The following is a 14,952-nucleotide window of genomic DNA, read 5'->3' as shown; positions in this document are numbered from 1 at the left end:
ATGCTATTTGTGAATTGTCTTGTTTGATAGAATATCCATCTTGGGTTTTAATTGTGTGTGTTCAGACTGCATTGATGTGCAGAGTAATTAATACAGCATGGAAACAGGTCCTTGGCCCACCACGTATGAAGCATCTGCTTGCATGAAACCTACACTGATCCCATTTTATTGCCCCCATACTCTCATTAACTCCCCCAAAAGCAGAGTAAGGGCAATTTAAAGTGGGAGATTAAATCACTGACCTGCACCTCTTTGGTATGTGGGAGGAAACTGGAGAACCTGGAAAAAACCCACAAAGTACCAACTCCACGCAGCCAGCACCTGAGGTCAGGAATGAGCCCAGAATACTTGAACTAAAAGGCGGCAGCTCTCCCAGCTGCACAAATGTACAATACTCATGATGATTATTTATTTTGTCGTGGATTTTGAGGTTTTGTTAATACTCTTAGGCTTTGGTAAGTGTTCGATTTGTATGCGTTTTATCGGTCTTGGGTATCCGCTGACCTGTGTATCACAGGAAATTGAGTCAATGTTTTAATCATTTGATCAGAAAGCTTTAGGTGGTGTCACTTTTAGGGAAGTCTAGCAATGGAGGATTATTGAATTCCCACATTAATGACTTTCTTTATTGATGAGGTGGAAAGGTCTATCAGCTGCATTCAATATAAGACAATGATTTGGGAAACTTTACCATCATGCAGTCATTTATCATTACACCGCCCATTAATCATGTGGGCCTCAAAGCCCACCGGCATAATGAAGGTGGTGCATATCCTGAAGCAAATAAAATGTTCCGAGATCTTTTGCAAAGAAAGTGAAAGAGCAAATCAAATTGCAAAGAAGCCTCTGTGAATTGTGCAGGGGATCAACAGTGTTTTCTATTCATTACTTCAGGACTACATGCAGCTTTTGATAACTCATCTTAGTCAATGAAACTCATGGCAAAGGAGGGGGTGAAAATGAAAGGAATGTTTTTGGCAGAGAGCTTGTATGGCTGTGCTGTTCCAAGAACAAAGTCTTTGTGAAGATGAAGCTCACTTCTTGAAAACCAAGACTGTTGCGCAAGTCTCTTTCATCTTCAGATGCGGACCTGTCTCACTTTGCAAAGCTGCAAGGAAAATGGCCGCACAAAAATGTTTTTCTAATCCATTTGAAAATTTGGTTAAATATAGTCCGGCACTAGTAAATTGAAACATTTCCCTAAAATTTCCTCAATGAACCTTTCCGATAGACAATAGACAACAGACAATAGGTGCAGGAGTAGGCCATTCAGCCAGCACCGCCATTCAATGCGATCATGGCTGATCACTCTCAATCAGTACCCCGTTCCTGCCTTCTCCCCATACCCCCTCACTCCGCTGTCCTTAAGAGCTCTATCCAGTTCTCTCTTGAAAGCATCCAACGAACTGGCCTCCACTGCCTTCTGAGGCAGAGAATTCCACACCTTCACCACTCTCTGACTGAAAAAGTTCTTCCTCATCTCCGTTCTAAATGGCCTACCCCTTATTCTTAAACTGTGGCCCCTTGTTCTGGACTCCCCCAACATTGGGAACATGTTATCTGCCTCTAATGTGTCCAATCCCCTAATTATCTTATATGTTTCAATAAGATCCCCCCTCATCCTTCTAAATTCCAGTGTATACAAGCCCAATCGCTCCAGCCTTTCAACATACGACAATCCCGACATTCCGGGAATTAACCTAGTGAACCTATGCTGCACGCCCTCCATAGCAAGAATATCCTTCCTCAAATTTGGAGACCAAAACTGCACACAGTACTCCAGGTGCGGTCTCACCAGGGCCCGGTACAACTGTAGAAGGACCTCTTTGCTCCTATACTCAACTCCTCTTGTTACGAAGGCCAACATTCCATTGGCTTTCTTCACTGCCTGCTGTACCTGCATGCTTCCTTTCATTGACTGATGCACTAGGACACCCAGATCTCGTTGAACTCCCCCTCCTCCTAACTTGACACCATTCAGATAATATCTGCCTTTCTATTCTTACTTCCAAAGTGAATAACCTCACACTTATCTACATTAAACTGCATCCAGCTGTGGCGGCGCCTAACGGCAGCGGCTGACTAGCAGTCTGTCCGTCTTTTTTTTCCCTTTTTTTTGTTGTGTGTCGGTGTTTGGGATGGTTTTTATATATTTTTTTTGGTTGTGTATGTGTGGGAGGGAGTGGTGGTGTGGGTGGGTGTGGGGGGGGGGGAACTTTTCTCTTCCTCACGGCGCGGGGTGCGGCTCGGCTGCGGGGCCTAACATTGCCCGCTGCGGCTCGGCCGCTGGACTTTACATCACCCGGTGCAGCTTGGCCGCTGGACTTTACATCCCGGTGCGGCTTGGCCGCTGGACTTTACATCCCGGTGCGGCTTGGCCGCTGGACTTAACAGTGCCCGGTGCAGCTCGGCTGCGGGGCTTAACATCGCCCGGTGCAGCTCGGCTGCGGGACTTTTCACCGCTGGTGCGGCTCGGCTGCGGGACTTAACATCGCCCGGTGCAGCTCGGCTGCGGGACTTAACATCGCCCGGTGCGGCTCGGCTGCGGGGCTTAACATCGCCCGGTGCAGCTCGGCTGCGGGGCTTTTCATCGCTGGTGCGGCTCGGCTGCGGACTTGACATCGCCCGGTGCGGCTCGGCCACGGGATTTAGCTGCGCAAGGCTTGGTCGCGGGCCTTTCATCGCCCGGTTCGGCCGTGAGACGTTTCAGCGCCCGGTGCGGGGACTGTGCGGGTCGGTCGGGGACGAGCTGTCTGTCCGTGGGCGTGGGGAAGAGAGGGGAAGTTTTGTTGCCTCCATCACAGTGAGGGGGTGTTTGGAGTCACTGTGATGGACGTTTGTGTTGGGGTTATGTGTCTTGTGTTCTTTTTTTTTTTTTCTATGACTGCTATGTAGTTTCGTTCGGTACTTCGGTACCGAACAACAAATAAAGCTCTGTTATACTGTTATCTGCCATGTATCCGCCCACTCACACAACCTGTCCAAGTCACCCTGCAGCCTTATTGCATCTTCCTCACAATTCACACTACCCCCCAACTTAGTATCATCTGCAAATTTGCTAATGGTACTTTTAATCCCTTCGTCTAAGTCATTAATGTATATCGTAAATAGCTGGGGTCCCAGCACCGAACCTTGCGGTACCCCACTGGTCACTGCCTGCCATTCCGAAAGGGACCCATTTATCCCCACTCTTTGCTTTCTGTCTGTCAACCAATTTCCTATCCATGTCAGTACCCTACCCCCAATACCATGTGCCCTAATTTTGCCCACTAATCTCCTATGTGGGACCTTGTCGAAGGCTTTCTGAAAGTCGAGGTACACCACATCCACTGACTCTCCCTTGTCAATTTTCCTAGTTACATCCTCAAAAAATTCCAGTAGATTTGTCAAGCATGATTTCCCCTTCGTAAATCCATGCTGACTCGGAATGATCCCGTTACTGCTATCCAAATGCTCAGCAATTTCGTCTTTTATAATTGACTCCAGCATCTTCCCCACCACTGATGTCAGACTAACTGGTCTATAATTACCCGTTTTCTCTCTCCCTCCTTTCTTAAAAAGTGGGATAACATTTGCTATCCTCCAATCCACAGGAACTGATCCTGAATCTATAGAACATTGAAAAATGATCTCCAATGCTTCCACTATTTCTAGAGCCACCTCCTTAAGTACTCTGGGATGCAGGCCATCAGGCCCTGGGGATTTATCAGCCTTCAGTCCCATCAGTCTACCCAAAACCATTTCCTTCAGTTCCTCCATCACCCTAGGTTCTCCGGCCCCTAGAACATTTGGGAGATTGTGTGTATCTTCCTCAGTGAAGACAGATCCAAAGTAACGGTTTAACTCGTCTGCCATTTCTTTGTTCCCCATAATAAATTCCCCTGCTTCTGTCTTCAAGGGACCCACATTTGCCTTGACTATTTTTTTCCTCTTCACGTACCTAAAAAAACTTTTGCTATCCTCCTTTATATTATTGGCTAGTTTACCCTCGTACCTCATCTTTTCTCCCCGTATTGCCTTTTTAGTTAACTTTTGTTGCTCTTTAAAAGAGTCCCAATCCTCTGTCTTCCCACTCTTCTTTGCTATGTTATACTTCCTCTCCTTAATTTTTATGCTGTCCCTGACTTCCCTTGTCAGCCACAGGTGTCTCTTACTCCCCTTAGAGTCTTTCCACCTCTTTGGAATAAATTGATCCTGCAACCTCTGCATTATTCCCAGGAATACCTGCCATTGCTGTTCTACCGTCTTCCCTGCTAGGGCCTCCTTCCAGTCAATTTTGGCCAGCTCCTGCCTCATGCCTCTGTAATCCCCTTTGCTATACTGTAATACCGACACTTCCGATTTTCCCTTCTGCCTTTCCATTTGCAGAGTAAAACTTATCATGTTGTGATCACTGCCTCCTAATGGCTCTTTTACCTCTAGTCCCCTTATCAGATCAGGATCATTACACAACACTAAATCCAGAATTGCCTTCTCCCTGGTAGGCTCCAGTACAAGCTGTTCTAAGAATCCATCTCGAAGGCACTCTACAAACTCTCTTTCCTGGGGTCCATTTCCAACCTGATTTTCCCAGTCTACCTGCATGTTGAAATCTCCCATAACCACCGTAGCATTACATTTTTGACACGCCAATTTTATCTCCTGATTCAACTTGCACCCTATGTCGAGGCTACTGTTTGGGGGCCTATAGATAACTCCCATTAGGGTCTTTTTACCCTTACAATTTCTCATTTCTATCCATACTGATTCAACATCTCCTGATTCTATGTCACCCCTTGCAAGGGAATGAATATCATTCCTTACCATCAGAGCAACCCCACCCCCTCTGCCCACCTGTCTGTCTTTTCTATACGTTGTGTACCCCTGAATATTCAGTTCCCAGCCCTGGTCCTCTTGTAGCCATGTCTCAGTGATCCCTACAACATCATACTTGCCCATGACTAACTGAGCCTCAAGCTCATCCACTTTATTTTTTATACTATGCGCATTTAAGTACAACACTTTAACTTCTGTATTTACCTCCCCTCTCACATCGGTCACAATTGGCCCTGCCCTTAATTTCTTTTCCCCTCTAGAACTTCTGTTCCCATTCTTCCGAGAGTCTTTTGCAATACCTCCTGTATTCCCTTTTACCTCATCTTCATATTCACAATAAATGACATATATCTACTCTGCAGTATATCAGTGAAGTGAAGTATTTTTCGTGAGCGGTTGAATTTCTCAAAAAGGTTAGATTTGCACTAAACGTTGTACCCTTTATCCTTTATCTGTACACTGTGACCAGCTTGATTGTAAACATGTATAGTCTTTGACTGGAATGCACACAGCAAAAAGCTTTTTACTGTACCTCGGTACAGGTGACAATAATAAACTAAACTTGTGCAGAATGCTGAAGGAGTATCGGGTTGAATTGGAGCAAGGGAAGTTATAATTGAAGCTGGAATGTAGGGTTTTGGAAGAAGAATACCAGCCTGAACTGGTTGGGAGCAAAGGATGGATTGGAACAGGGGATTTGTGAAAGGTTAAAAGTAATTCTGTTTTTAATCGCAGCCCAGAAGGTTTATGACATAAGAAAATTAACAACCAAAAGCAGACAAGAAAGGTTAAATCCATACAAAAAATGGATGCTATGGGCTGTGATGAGGAGAATGAGCCAAAACATTCTGACCACTGACAGGTGAAGTGAATAACATATAATATCTTGTTACAATGGCACCTGTCAAGGGGTGGGATATATTAAGCAGCAAGTGAACAGTCAGTTCTTGTTGATGTGTTGGATGTAGGACAAATGGCCATGAGTAAAGACCTGAGCGACTTTGACAAGGGCCAAATTGTTATGACCAGACGACTGGGTCAGAGCATCTCTGAAACGGCAAGGCTTGTGGGGTGCTCCTAGTCAGCAGTGGTAAGTACATACTGACAGTGGTCCGAGGAGGGACAAACCACAAACCGGCGACAGGGTGTTGGGCGCCCATGTCTTATCGATGCGTGAGGGCAGTGATGGCACCAGGATGCACTGTGAGAAGACGACAAGCCGGTGGAGGGATTGTGATGTTCTGGGCAATGTTCTGCTGGGAAACCCTGGGTCTGGCCATTCATGTGGACGTTAATTTGACACGTGTCCTAAACATCGTTGCAGACCAGGTACCCCTTCATGGCAATGGTATTCCCTGATGGCAGTGGCCTCTTTCAGCAGGATAATGCGCCCTGCCACACTGTACACTTTGTTCGGGAATGGTTTGAGGGACATGATGAAGTGTTCACGGTGTTGTCCTGGCTTCCAAATTCTCCAGATCTCAATCCGATTGAGCATCTGTGGGATGTGCTGGATTGACAAGTCCGATCCACAGTGGGTCCACCTCACAACTTACAGAACTTGACCGATCTGCAGCTAATGGTTTGGTGCCAGATACCACAGGACACCTTCAGGGGTCTTGTAGAGTCCATGCCTCGGCCGGTCGGCACTGTTTTGGCGGCACATGGAGGACCAACAGCATAATAGGCAGGTGGTCATAATGTTTTGGCTCATCGGTGTATGTTTCTTTCAAACCCAACCCGTCCCTACCATCAGGCCCATGAGCATCGCTGTTTTCTCCTTTGACCCTTTGACCACCATCTATATCTCATCTTAATATTATTTGGCTACCTTCCTTTTTTTTAGATCCCCTCACCATCATTATTATTTCGCCCAGAAACTATAGCCATTACTCTTCTCCCCCATGATCTTTTTTTACTCACGTCTACTTGTTGTCCTTGTGAAACAGGTTGCCAGGCTGTCATTCAGGGTGCTTGAAGATAAGTATTTCCACTTCAAAGAGCCCTGCAGGAAGCCAAGGAAATGCGACCACCAGTTTTCCTGGTCCAACAACACAAAGTATCAACAAAATTACTTCCAGGTTCAAATTCATGGTGGACTTTATGGACATTTGAGAGAGAATAGGTTAGGGACAATTAGGTGAGGGAATGTGATTGATTGGATTGCTCTTATGGTTGTCATAGATTTAACTGACAGAACAGCTTCTTTCATAAGGAAATGAAAATGATACCTAACACAAGAAATGTAGGTCTTTTTTTTTCCAGGAAGTACATCATGTTGCAAGGAACTAGTTACAGATTTATAATTTTCTTCACCTGGATAATAGAGTCATGGAGTGATACAGCGTGGTAACAGGCCCCTCGGTCCAACTTGCCCCACTGACCAACATGGCCCATCTACACTAGTCCCACGTGTCTGCATTTGGGCCATATGCCTCTCAACTTGTCCTATCCATGTACCTGTCTAAATGGTTCTTAAACGTTGTGACAGTACCTGCCTCAACTACCTCCTCCGGCAGTTCGTTCCATACACTCACCGCCCCTTGAGTGAAAAGGTTACCCCTCCGGTTTCTATTGTCTACCCCCCCCTCACCTTAAACCTATGTCCTCTGATCCTCGATTCCCCTACTCTGACCAAGAGACTCTGTGCGTCTACCCAATCTATTCCTCTCATGATTTTGTACACCTCTATAAAATCACCCCTCATCCTTCTGCGCTCCAATGAATTGATTCCTAGTCTGTTTAACATCTCGCTATAGCTCAGGCCCTAGAGTCCTGGCAACATCCTTGTAAATCTTCTCTGTACCATTTCCAGCGTAAACAACATCTTTCCTGTAATCTGGTGCCAAGAACTGAACACAATGCTGTAAAGGAGGCCTCACCAACATCTTAGTTAACAGCAACATGACCTCCCAACTTTTATGCTCAAAATATAATTCTTACTTTTACTGCTCATCACATTTATTCAAAAGCAAAAAGTATTATTTTTAAATTTAATAATCAGTTAACAAAATATACATTAGCTTCTTAGAACCATACTACATCGGCTGATGAAAAGGTCCAAATTTAGACTGAAAGTGCATAATTGTTGAGTATATTTTCAACAATCCTAACCATTACAATGGCATGATAATTGAAGTAGGATTTAAACTGCTTATATCCCATTAGGTATTTTAAAGAAAATATAATTCAATAAAACAGTAGTGTTATTCATAGATAAATTCTACTGAAAGATAATTAGTTTTAAATGTACAACAAATAATGTAGTTTCAAGGTGCTTTTGATATTGGATGATCGTGTAAAATGGCTATTTGCAGGCTGGTAGTTCATAATGCATTCCTCGCTATTTTAATTCCTGTGTAGTTCCAAATACATGAAAATTAGAGATATATTTATCAGGTGGTTGAAGCAGTATTGACTTTTATACCCGACCGTCACTGTTAAAATTATTCTCTTCAGAAAAGGAATAACAGTTTTCAATATATTTGTACATAATGGATACTCAGTTTGCAATGACAATTTTCACTGTTGCTTTGAACAAACTGATGTGCAGCTAAAAGAATTTATGAATTAATTATGCTCACAGACCAAGCAAGAAAATAAATATAATGTCATTGACAGTTATATTCCCCTGCTTTGATATGTTCTTTTTCTCTGCTATGAATGCTGGAATGTTGGAATAGCAACAGCTTAAGTTACAAGCCCATGTGATATTGCACCAGCAATATAATTACTTGCTTTGATGGGCATTGTTTTATCCCTGAGGCTGCTTTTGAAGCTATTTTGTCAGCTCCAGCCCTTTTCTCTGATTCTGATTATGGTTCGGAATTCTGTTATCGTGAAAGGCTAAACTGAAAACACTAGTCTAGAATTTGTGTCAAACTGTGTGTTTCTGTGCAATGCACCATGCAAACAAAATCCTAGTAAAAGTTCACTAAACTTGGGGAAATGGGAAACAATTAAAATGTCCCTTCTACATCTTGCTCTTCCCTGACAAAACCTGATGCATAATCCATTCCCTTGCTACATGACCTGGGTCGAGACTTGACAATGCGTGCAAAACGTATCATTCACAACTATTTGAGTCTCGCACATTCTAGAAGTTGGTTAGCCTACCTACCGGGCATGTGCGTTTGCCGACTACAAAATAATTTTTAAGCCTGCATCTGTTCAGCATCATTATCTCCCAACGTAATTGTCCAAGGGACCATCAATCATTACACCTCAGTTATGTTAGACCACAGCACAAAATATCAATTTATTTTCTTTGGTTGAACTGTGGATGGTCACAACAGAGGTTGGGTGGTCACTACAAAAGTTGGGAAGGTGTACAATGGCAAAACTCTATGAGTCTCTTACAACTCCAAACCTGAAGAAATGAGTAACATAGAAACATAGAAACATAGAAAATAGGTGCAGGAGTAGGCCATTCGGCCCTTCGAGCCTGCACCGCCATTCAATATGATCATGGCTGATCATCAAACTCAGTATCCTGTACCTGCCTTCTCTCCATACCCCCTGATCCCTTTAGCCACAAGGGCCACATATAACTCCCTCTTAAATATAGCCAATGAACTGGCCTCAACTACCCTCTGTGGCAGAGAATTCCACAGATTCACCACTCGAAAACACTTTCTCATCTTGGTCCTAAAAGACTTCCCCCTTAAATTATGACCCCTTGTTCTGGACTTCCCCAAAATCAGGAACAATCTTCCTGCATCTAGCCCGTCCAACCCCTTAAGAATTTTGTAAGCTTCTATAAGATCCCCCCTCAATCTTCTAAATTCCAGCGAGTACAAGCCGAGTCTATCCAGTCTTTCTTCATATGAAAGTCCTGCCATTCCAGGAATCAATCTGGTGAACCTTCTCTGTACTCCCTCTATAGCAAGAATGTCTTTCCTCAGATTAGGAGACCAAAACTGTACGCAATACTCCAGGTGTGGTCTCACCAATGCCCTGTACAACTGCAGCAGAACCTCCCTGCTCCTATACTCAAACCTCCTCACTATGAATACCAACATACAGATATGGATGAAAATCTGCGCTTTGTGCCCCTGGTCATAACCTCTGGCAGTGACTCCATAAGGTTCAGCTGTGCCGATGGAAGGCGCCCGGCTACTCTGGAGTGGGCCCAAAGCAGTCGCTGCATTTGTTTGGCGAGGCAGCAGGATATTCTTCAATCTGTCTCACTTGCAGAGGGGAGAATGGAATTGATTCATTTCCCTGCTCACGGCCAGAGGGATGGACAGATGCATTCACATTTGTCTTGGACAGGCACTGAACAAAACAGGGACTTTATTGCTTTAAACTGTCAACTACATTTTTATCAGAATGTCGAAACAAGGAACAGCAGATGCTAGTTTATAAAATAAGGCACAAAGTTTTGAGGTTAACTCAGTGGGTCAGGCAGCATCTCTGGAGAAAATGGATAGGTGACGCTTCGGTTTGGGATCCTTCTTAACACTGATAACTCAGTCAGATCAGTCTGGAAAAGGGTCGCTACCTGGAAGGTCACTTGTGCAGGTACTCCAGAGATGCTGTCTGACCTGCTGAGTTACTCCAGCACTTTGCATCTTCTTCAATTCTATGTAAATTTCATTTTGTGTGTGAAAGCAGTTGTTTGTATTTTGTACCCTTCTTAAAGTTACTGTTTGAAGATGAATCACCAAATTGAATCACCAAATGCTTTGCAGCCAGACCAGCTCTCAGGTTCAGTGTTTCTGTATACCAGAGAAACTCGCTCCATCAATCACTTTGTCATTCACTTTTCCCTTCATCTCCATTGACAAGGGTGTAATTTCATAGAACATAGGACAGCACGGTGGCACAGCGGTAGAGTTGCTGCCTGACAGCGCCAGAGACCCGGGTTAAATCCTCACTATGAGTGCTGTCTGTACGGAGTTTGTACGTTCTCCCCGTGACCTGCGTGGGTTTTCTTCGAGATCTTCGGTTTCCTCCCACACAGCAAAGACGTACAGGTTTGTGGGCTAAGTGGCTTGGTATAAATGCACATTTTCTCTAATGTGTGTAGGATAGTGTTAATGTGCAGGGATCACTGGTCGGAGTGGACTCAGTGGGCCGAAGGACCAGTTTCCACGCTCTGTCGCTGAAATAAACTAAAACTAACATCATAATGGAGCGGCACAGTGGGGCAGCTGGTAGAGCTGTTGCTTCACAGCAGTGGAGGCCCTGCTTCAATCCTGACCTCGCGTGCTGTCAGTGTGGAGTTTGCACATTCCCCCTCTGACTGCGGGGGTTTCCTCCGGGTGCTGCGGTTTCCTCGCACTTCCCAAAGACGTGCGGATTTGTGGGTTCATTGCCCTTTGTAAAATTGCATCCGGTGTGCCAGGCGAGTGGACGTGAAAGTGGGATAATGTGGAACTAATGTTAACTGGTCGACGGTTCGCCGTGGACTCGGTGGGCCGAAGGGCCTGTTTCCATGCTGCATCTTACAATCAATCAATCAATCAGTCAATCAATCAATCAATCAATCAATCAATAAATAAATATTGTGCCTGTAATCCCCCTCTCACTCGGTTCTCTCTTTTCTGGCAGTACCCTGCAGCGTTGATGAATCTGGGTGCCATCCTACATCTGAATGGGAAGCTGCATGATGCTGAGGAGAACTACCTCCGAGCTCTTCAGCTCAAGCCCGACGACGCCATCACCCAGTCCAACCTTCGCAAACTGCGCAACATCATGGAGAAACAAGGCTTGAATGTGCACAAAAGAGGAGATGGTAAAACTTAGATGGACTCGCTGAACACTAAACTCAGAAGAATTAGCAAGAGTGTGGATGAAAGTCGGTTGTTTGTGACCCTGGGGAGGCCCTCTGGCATTGAAACCGCTCAGAGCTTCTGGAGATGGTGGGAAGTATTTGGTTAGCATGGGTCTTGTCCACCAGATCTCCTGCACTTGCTCAGTAAAGGCACCTAAAATTGTAGGATCAGTCCAACTTACAGAACATGATATTCTTAGAGTCTAGTTCTTAATTCAACTATAATTCCTACAACATCTTTGTAAGTGAGGGCAATCTTTTGAAGACTTTTAAACAAAATGTCCACTTGTTCTTCTGAAGCAATCAAGCCTTCTGAAGGCTGGCACAGCCTCAACTTACTCAGTGTATTAACTTCACTGATAGATCAGAGTGCTGTCTTGTCAAAGAATTGGTCAGTTCTTGGGTCTGCCTTCTTCCTGCTCGTCCTTTAGCTCTTCAAGGGTAGTTGGACATTTTTCCCCTTACGAGGAGATGAAGAAGAGGAATGCTCCAAGGAACAGTGGCGATTCATTAACGAGGAGGCTCCGTTTGTCTCTATTTACAGACTGACCCTAGTTTTATACAAGCTTGGCTTGTCTTGCATCGGCCAAGACAGCAGAAAGTCAGAACATTTAACTAAGCAGACTTAACAACTAATGCTGTTTTGATGAAGGTAAACATTATCAATAAACTGTATCTTTCAATTAGTGCACAGAAGTGTAATATTCTGCATACTGGACAGAGTCTGATTCACACAGCTTTTGTTTAAATGTGCCTTTTTACTTTAGCTTCAACTTCCCATTCATAAACAAGTTGCAGACAAATGACAGGATACTTTTATTTTTAGGTCATTGTCAAAAGCTTTGTGAATTGGGTTCATGCACCTGTCAGAACTGGAGGATAATATGAGTGGTTCTGCCGGGTTATTACCAGTAATTTATTATACAACGGCAGTGGAAGCTTGAGGTTAAGTATTCATAAAGTTGTCCTGCACCCAAATGGTTCTGCTTGTGTTCAACACAATGCTGTGTATGATTCCAGTGTAATTTACACAATTGTGATTTAAAGTTGGTTTTGGCTAAAATATATTAAGCTATTTCATTGACTGTGGAAGAGTAAGTAAGAGTGAGTCAGGCTGGCAGGCTGGCAGAGCTGCTGCCACACAGCGCCAGAGATTTTAGTTTGATCCTGACTTTGAGTGCTGTCTGTGTGGAGTTTGCACATTCTCCCTGTGGACCGAGTGGGTTCCCTCCAGATTCTCCGGTTTCCTCCCACGACCCACAGACACGTGGGGTTATAGGTTAATTTATCTTTGTAAAATTACCCCTAATGTTTTTCTGGAGAGGATGAGAAAGTGGAATAAAATAGAATTAATGGGAACAGATGGTCGGCACAGGCTCTGTGGGCCGAAGTGCCTGTTTCCACACAGTAGCTCTAATCTCCAATCAAACCTGAACCATTCCAATTCAATTGAAATGGTATTGATAATGTTAAATGTCACCCTTATCTCCCACAACAATCGAAGAACCTATTTACTTGTGATACATTTTAATAAAGGCAGATTTGTTCATATTTTGTACGGGAAAGAAAGGAAAAAGCAACGACGACCTGCATTTGTTCTCCTTTTACCTTTGATTTGTTTACAGCTGTCATCTCTTGATGATTGAATACTTTCAACCAATTTGTCAGCCCCTGGGAATAGTTATATGTTTTATGAATTCTACGTAAGTTAAGGACACAAAGGCATCAGTTTACATCTGAACTTGACTCACTTAAACCGAACAGCAGGGACTTTTCTTTTCTTTTTTTTTTAATGTGATTGCATGGCAGAAATGACTAATTGCTCAGACTATATTGGCATTGTGTTGTAGCAATGATTCAATCGTGGGTTTGTCCGAAAGTTAAGGGTGAAACCTAAACCATGCAGGGGAGACTTCCTCTCTGCCTGGCCAATGCTTTCAGGTTCTGAGAAATGCTGATTAAGTATTACATCCGCATTGCTGCTCAGGGATTTCATAAAGTGGAGTAATTTCAGACAGTGCTGAAGAGTACTGAATGTGTTTACTAAATTAAAAGTTTTATTTTTTAAAAATTGTTCTATTTGTATAAATTATCCAAATTTGTAGAAGTGTGTCCTCTTGTAAAATGACTGTGTGTATGCCAGCTTAAATCTCAAGCTTTTTCCCCAATTAAAAGAAAGTATTGATGCAAACTCGTCTTGGCAGTTTTTATAGCGTCTCGCATTCACATTGACACGTATTCACTACACTATGTGTCTAAATATATCTTGCAACAAATAACAGTGGTAGAATGCAATTTGGCAAATATATTGGCTTAAGAGAAACTGCCGAATGTGAACAAACTTTTGCAGCTGTTATGGATCCGGCAATTGGGCAGGCAATGGTGTTGTGCATTTCAATAACTCCGTTGACACAGTGCCAGCAGAGATGTTGGCACTTATATTTTATTCAAAGAAAGGAGCAAAATCACAAATTAATAACCCAACAACAGACAACAAGAGACACATTGACAGCTGACATATGTATAACGGGTCTCAAAGCCAGGTGCATTAACCATTATTAATGTTTCTGAAAGCGTGGTGATGAGATGTGACATGAGCCATCTGCACGTGCTTAACGTATAATCTAAAGATAGTTTACATTTGTGGCTTTTGTCGTAACGTGTCAGAGAGCGTGGAAATACCTTATACAGCCTGGAAACAGGGCCTTTGGCCCAACTTGCCCACACTGAACAACATGCCCCATCTACACTAGTCCCCCCTGCCTGTGTGTGTGGCCCATATCCCGCTAATCCTATCTTATCAGGGTACCTGTCCAAATGTTGTGATAGTACCTGCTAAAGCTGTAGCATTGTGGGAAAACAAATCTTGATTTTGAGTTGATATTTCATGAAGTGTAATCATTTTCATTTATCCACTTAAGCACCCATTTTGACAATAGCATGCTAATAATTTAGTAGTTGGAAGATAGGAATACAACATAGGAGGCGGTACAGCGTTTGGACATTTTCCCAGTTTTCATTCACATCCCAAATACGTGCAAGTTTGTAGGTTATTTAGGTTTTGTAAATTGTCCCAAGGGTGTTGGATAGAACGAGTGGATGGGTGAATGCAGGTCGACGTGGACCAAAGTGCCTGTTTTGCCTGAATTGCCCAAGTCCATAATTAAACTGACGTATTAATTTGCTACAATTAAATTTGGTGTTTTTGAAAACCCTTGCATAGAAATTAATTTTTTTGAAGCAAAAAAAAAAGCCGTATTACCAAGGTTTAAATGAATGAAAATTGAAAAAAAACTACAGATGCAGGAATTCAATAGACAATAGGTGCAGGAGGAGGCCATTCGGCCCTTCGAGCCAGC

The 14,952-nt window shown here is 43.6% G+C and overlaps 1 protein-coding gene across 1 annotated transcript in view; it reads left to right on the top strand.

The window, feature by feature from the left end:
* Positions 1-13,733, top strand: part of LOC144603436 (protein O-mannosyl-transferase TMTC2-like) — a 190,288-nt gene extending 176,555 nt beyond the window's left edge. The window contains exon 12 of the mRNA XM_078416635.1: positions 11,371-13,733. Within this exon, the coding sequence (XP_078272761.1) occupies positions 11,371-11,565 (195 nt within the window). The 3' untranslated portion in view covers positions 11,566-13,733. The remainder of the gene's footprint in view (positions 1-11,370) is intronic.
* Positions 13,734-14,952: the final 1,219 nt, after the last annotated feature.

This window comes from Rhinoraja longicauda, chromosome 20 (genome assembly GCF_053455715.1).
Source record: "Rhinoraja longicauda isolate Sanriku21f chromosome 20, sRhiLon1.1, whole genome shotgun sequence".
In the NCBI taxonomy this organism is placed as follows: Eukaryota; Metazoa; Chordata; class Chondrichthyes; order Rajiformes; family Arhynchobatidae; genus Rhinoraja; species Rhinoraja longicauda.
Note: the sequence above shows the minus strand (reverse complement) of the source record. Positions and strands in the feature narration are given on the sequence as shown.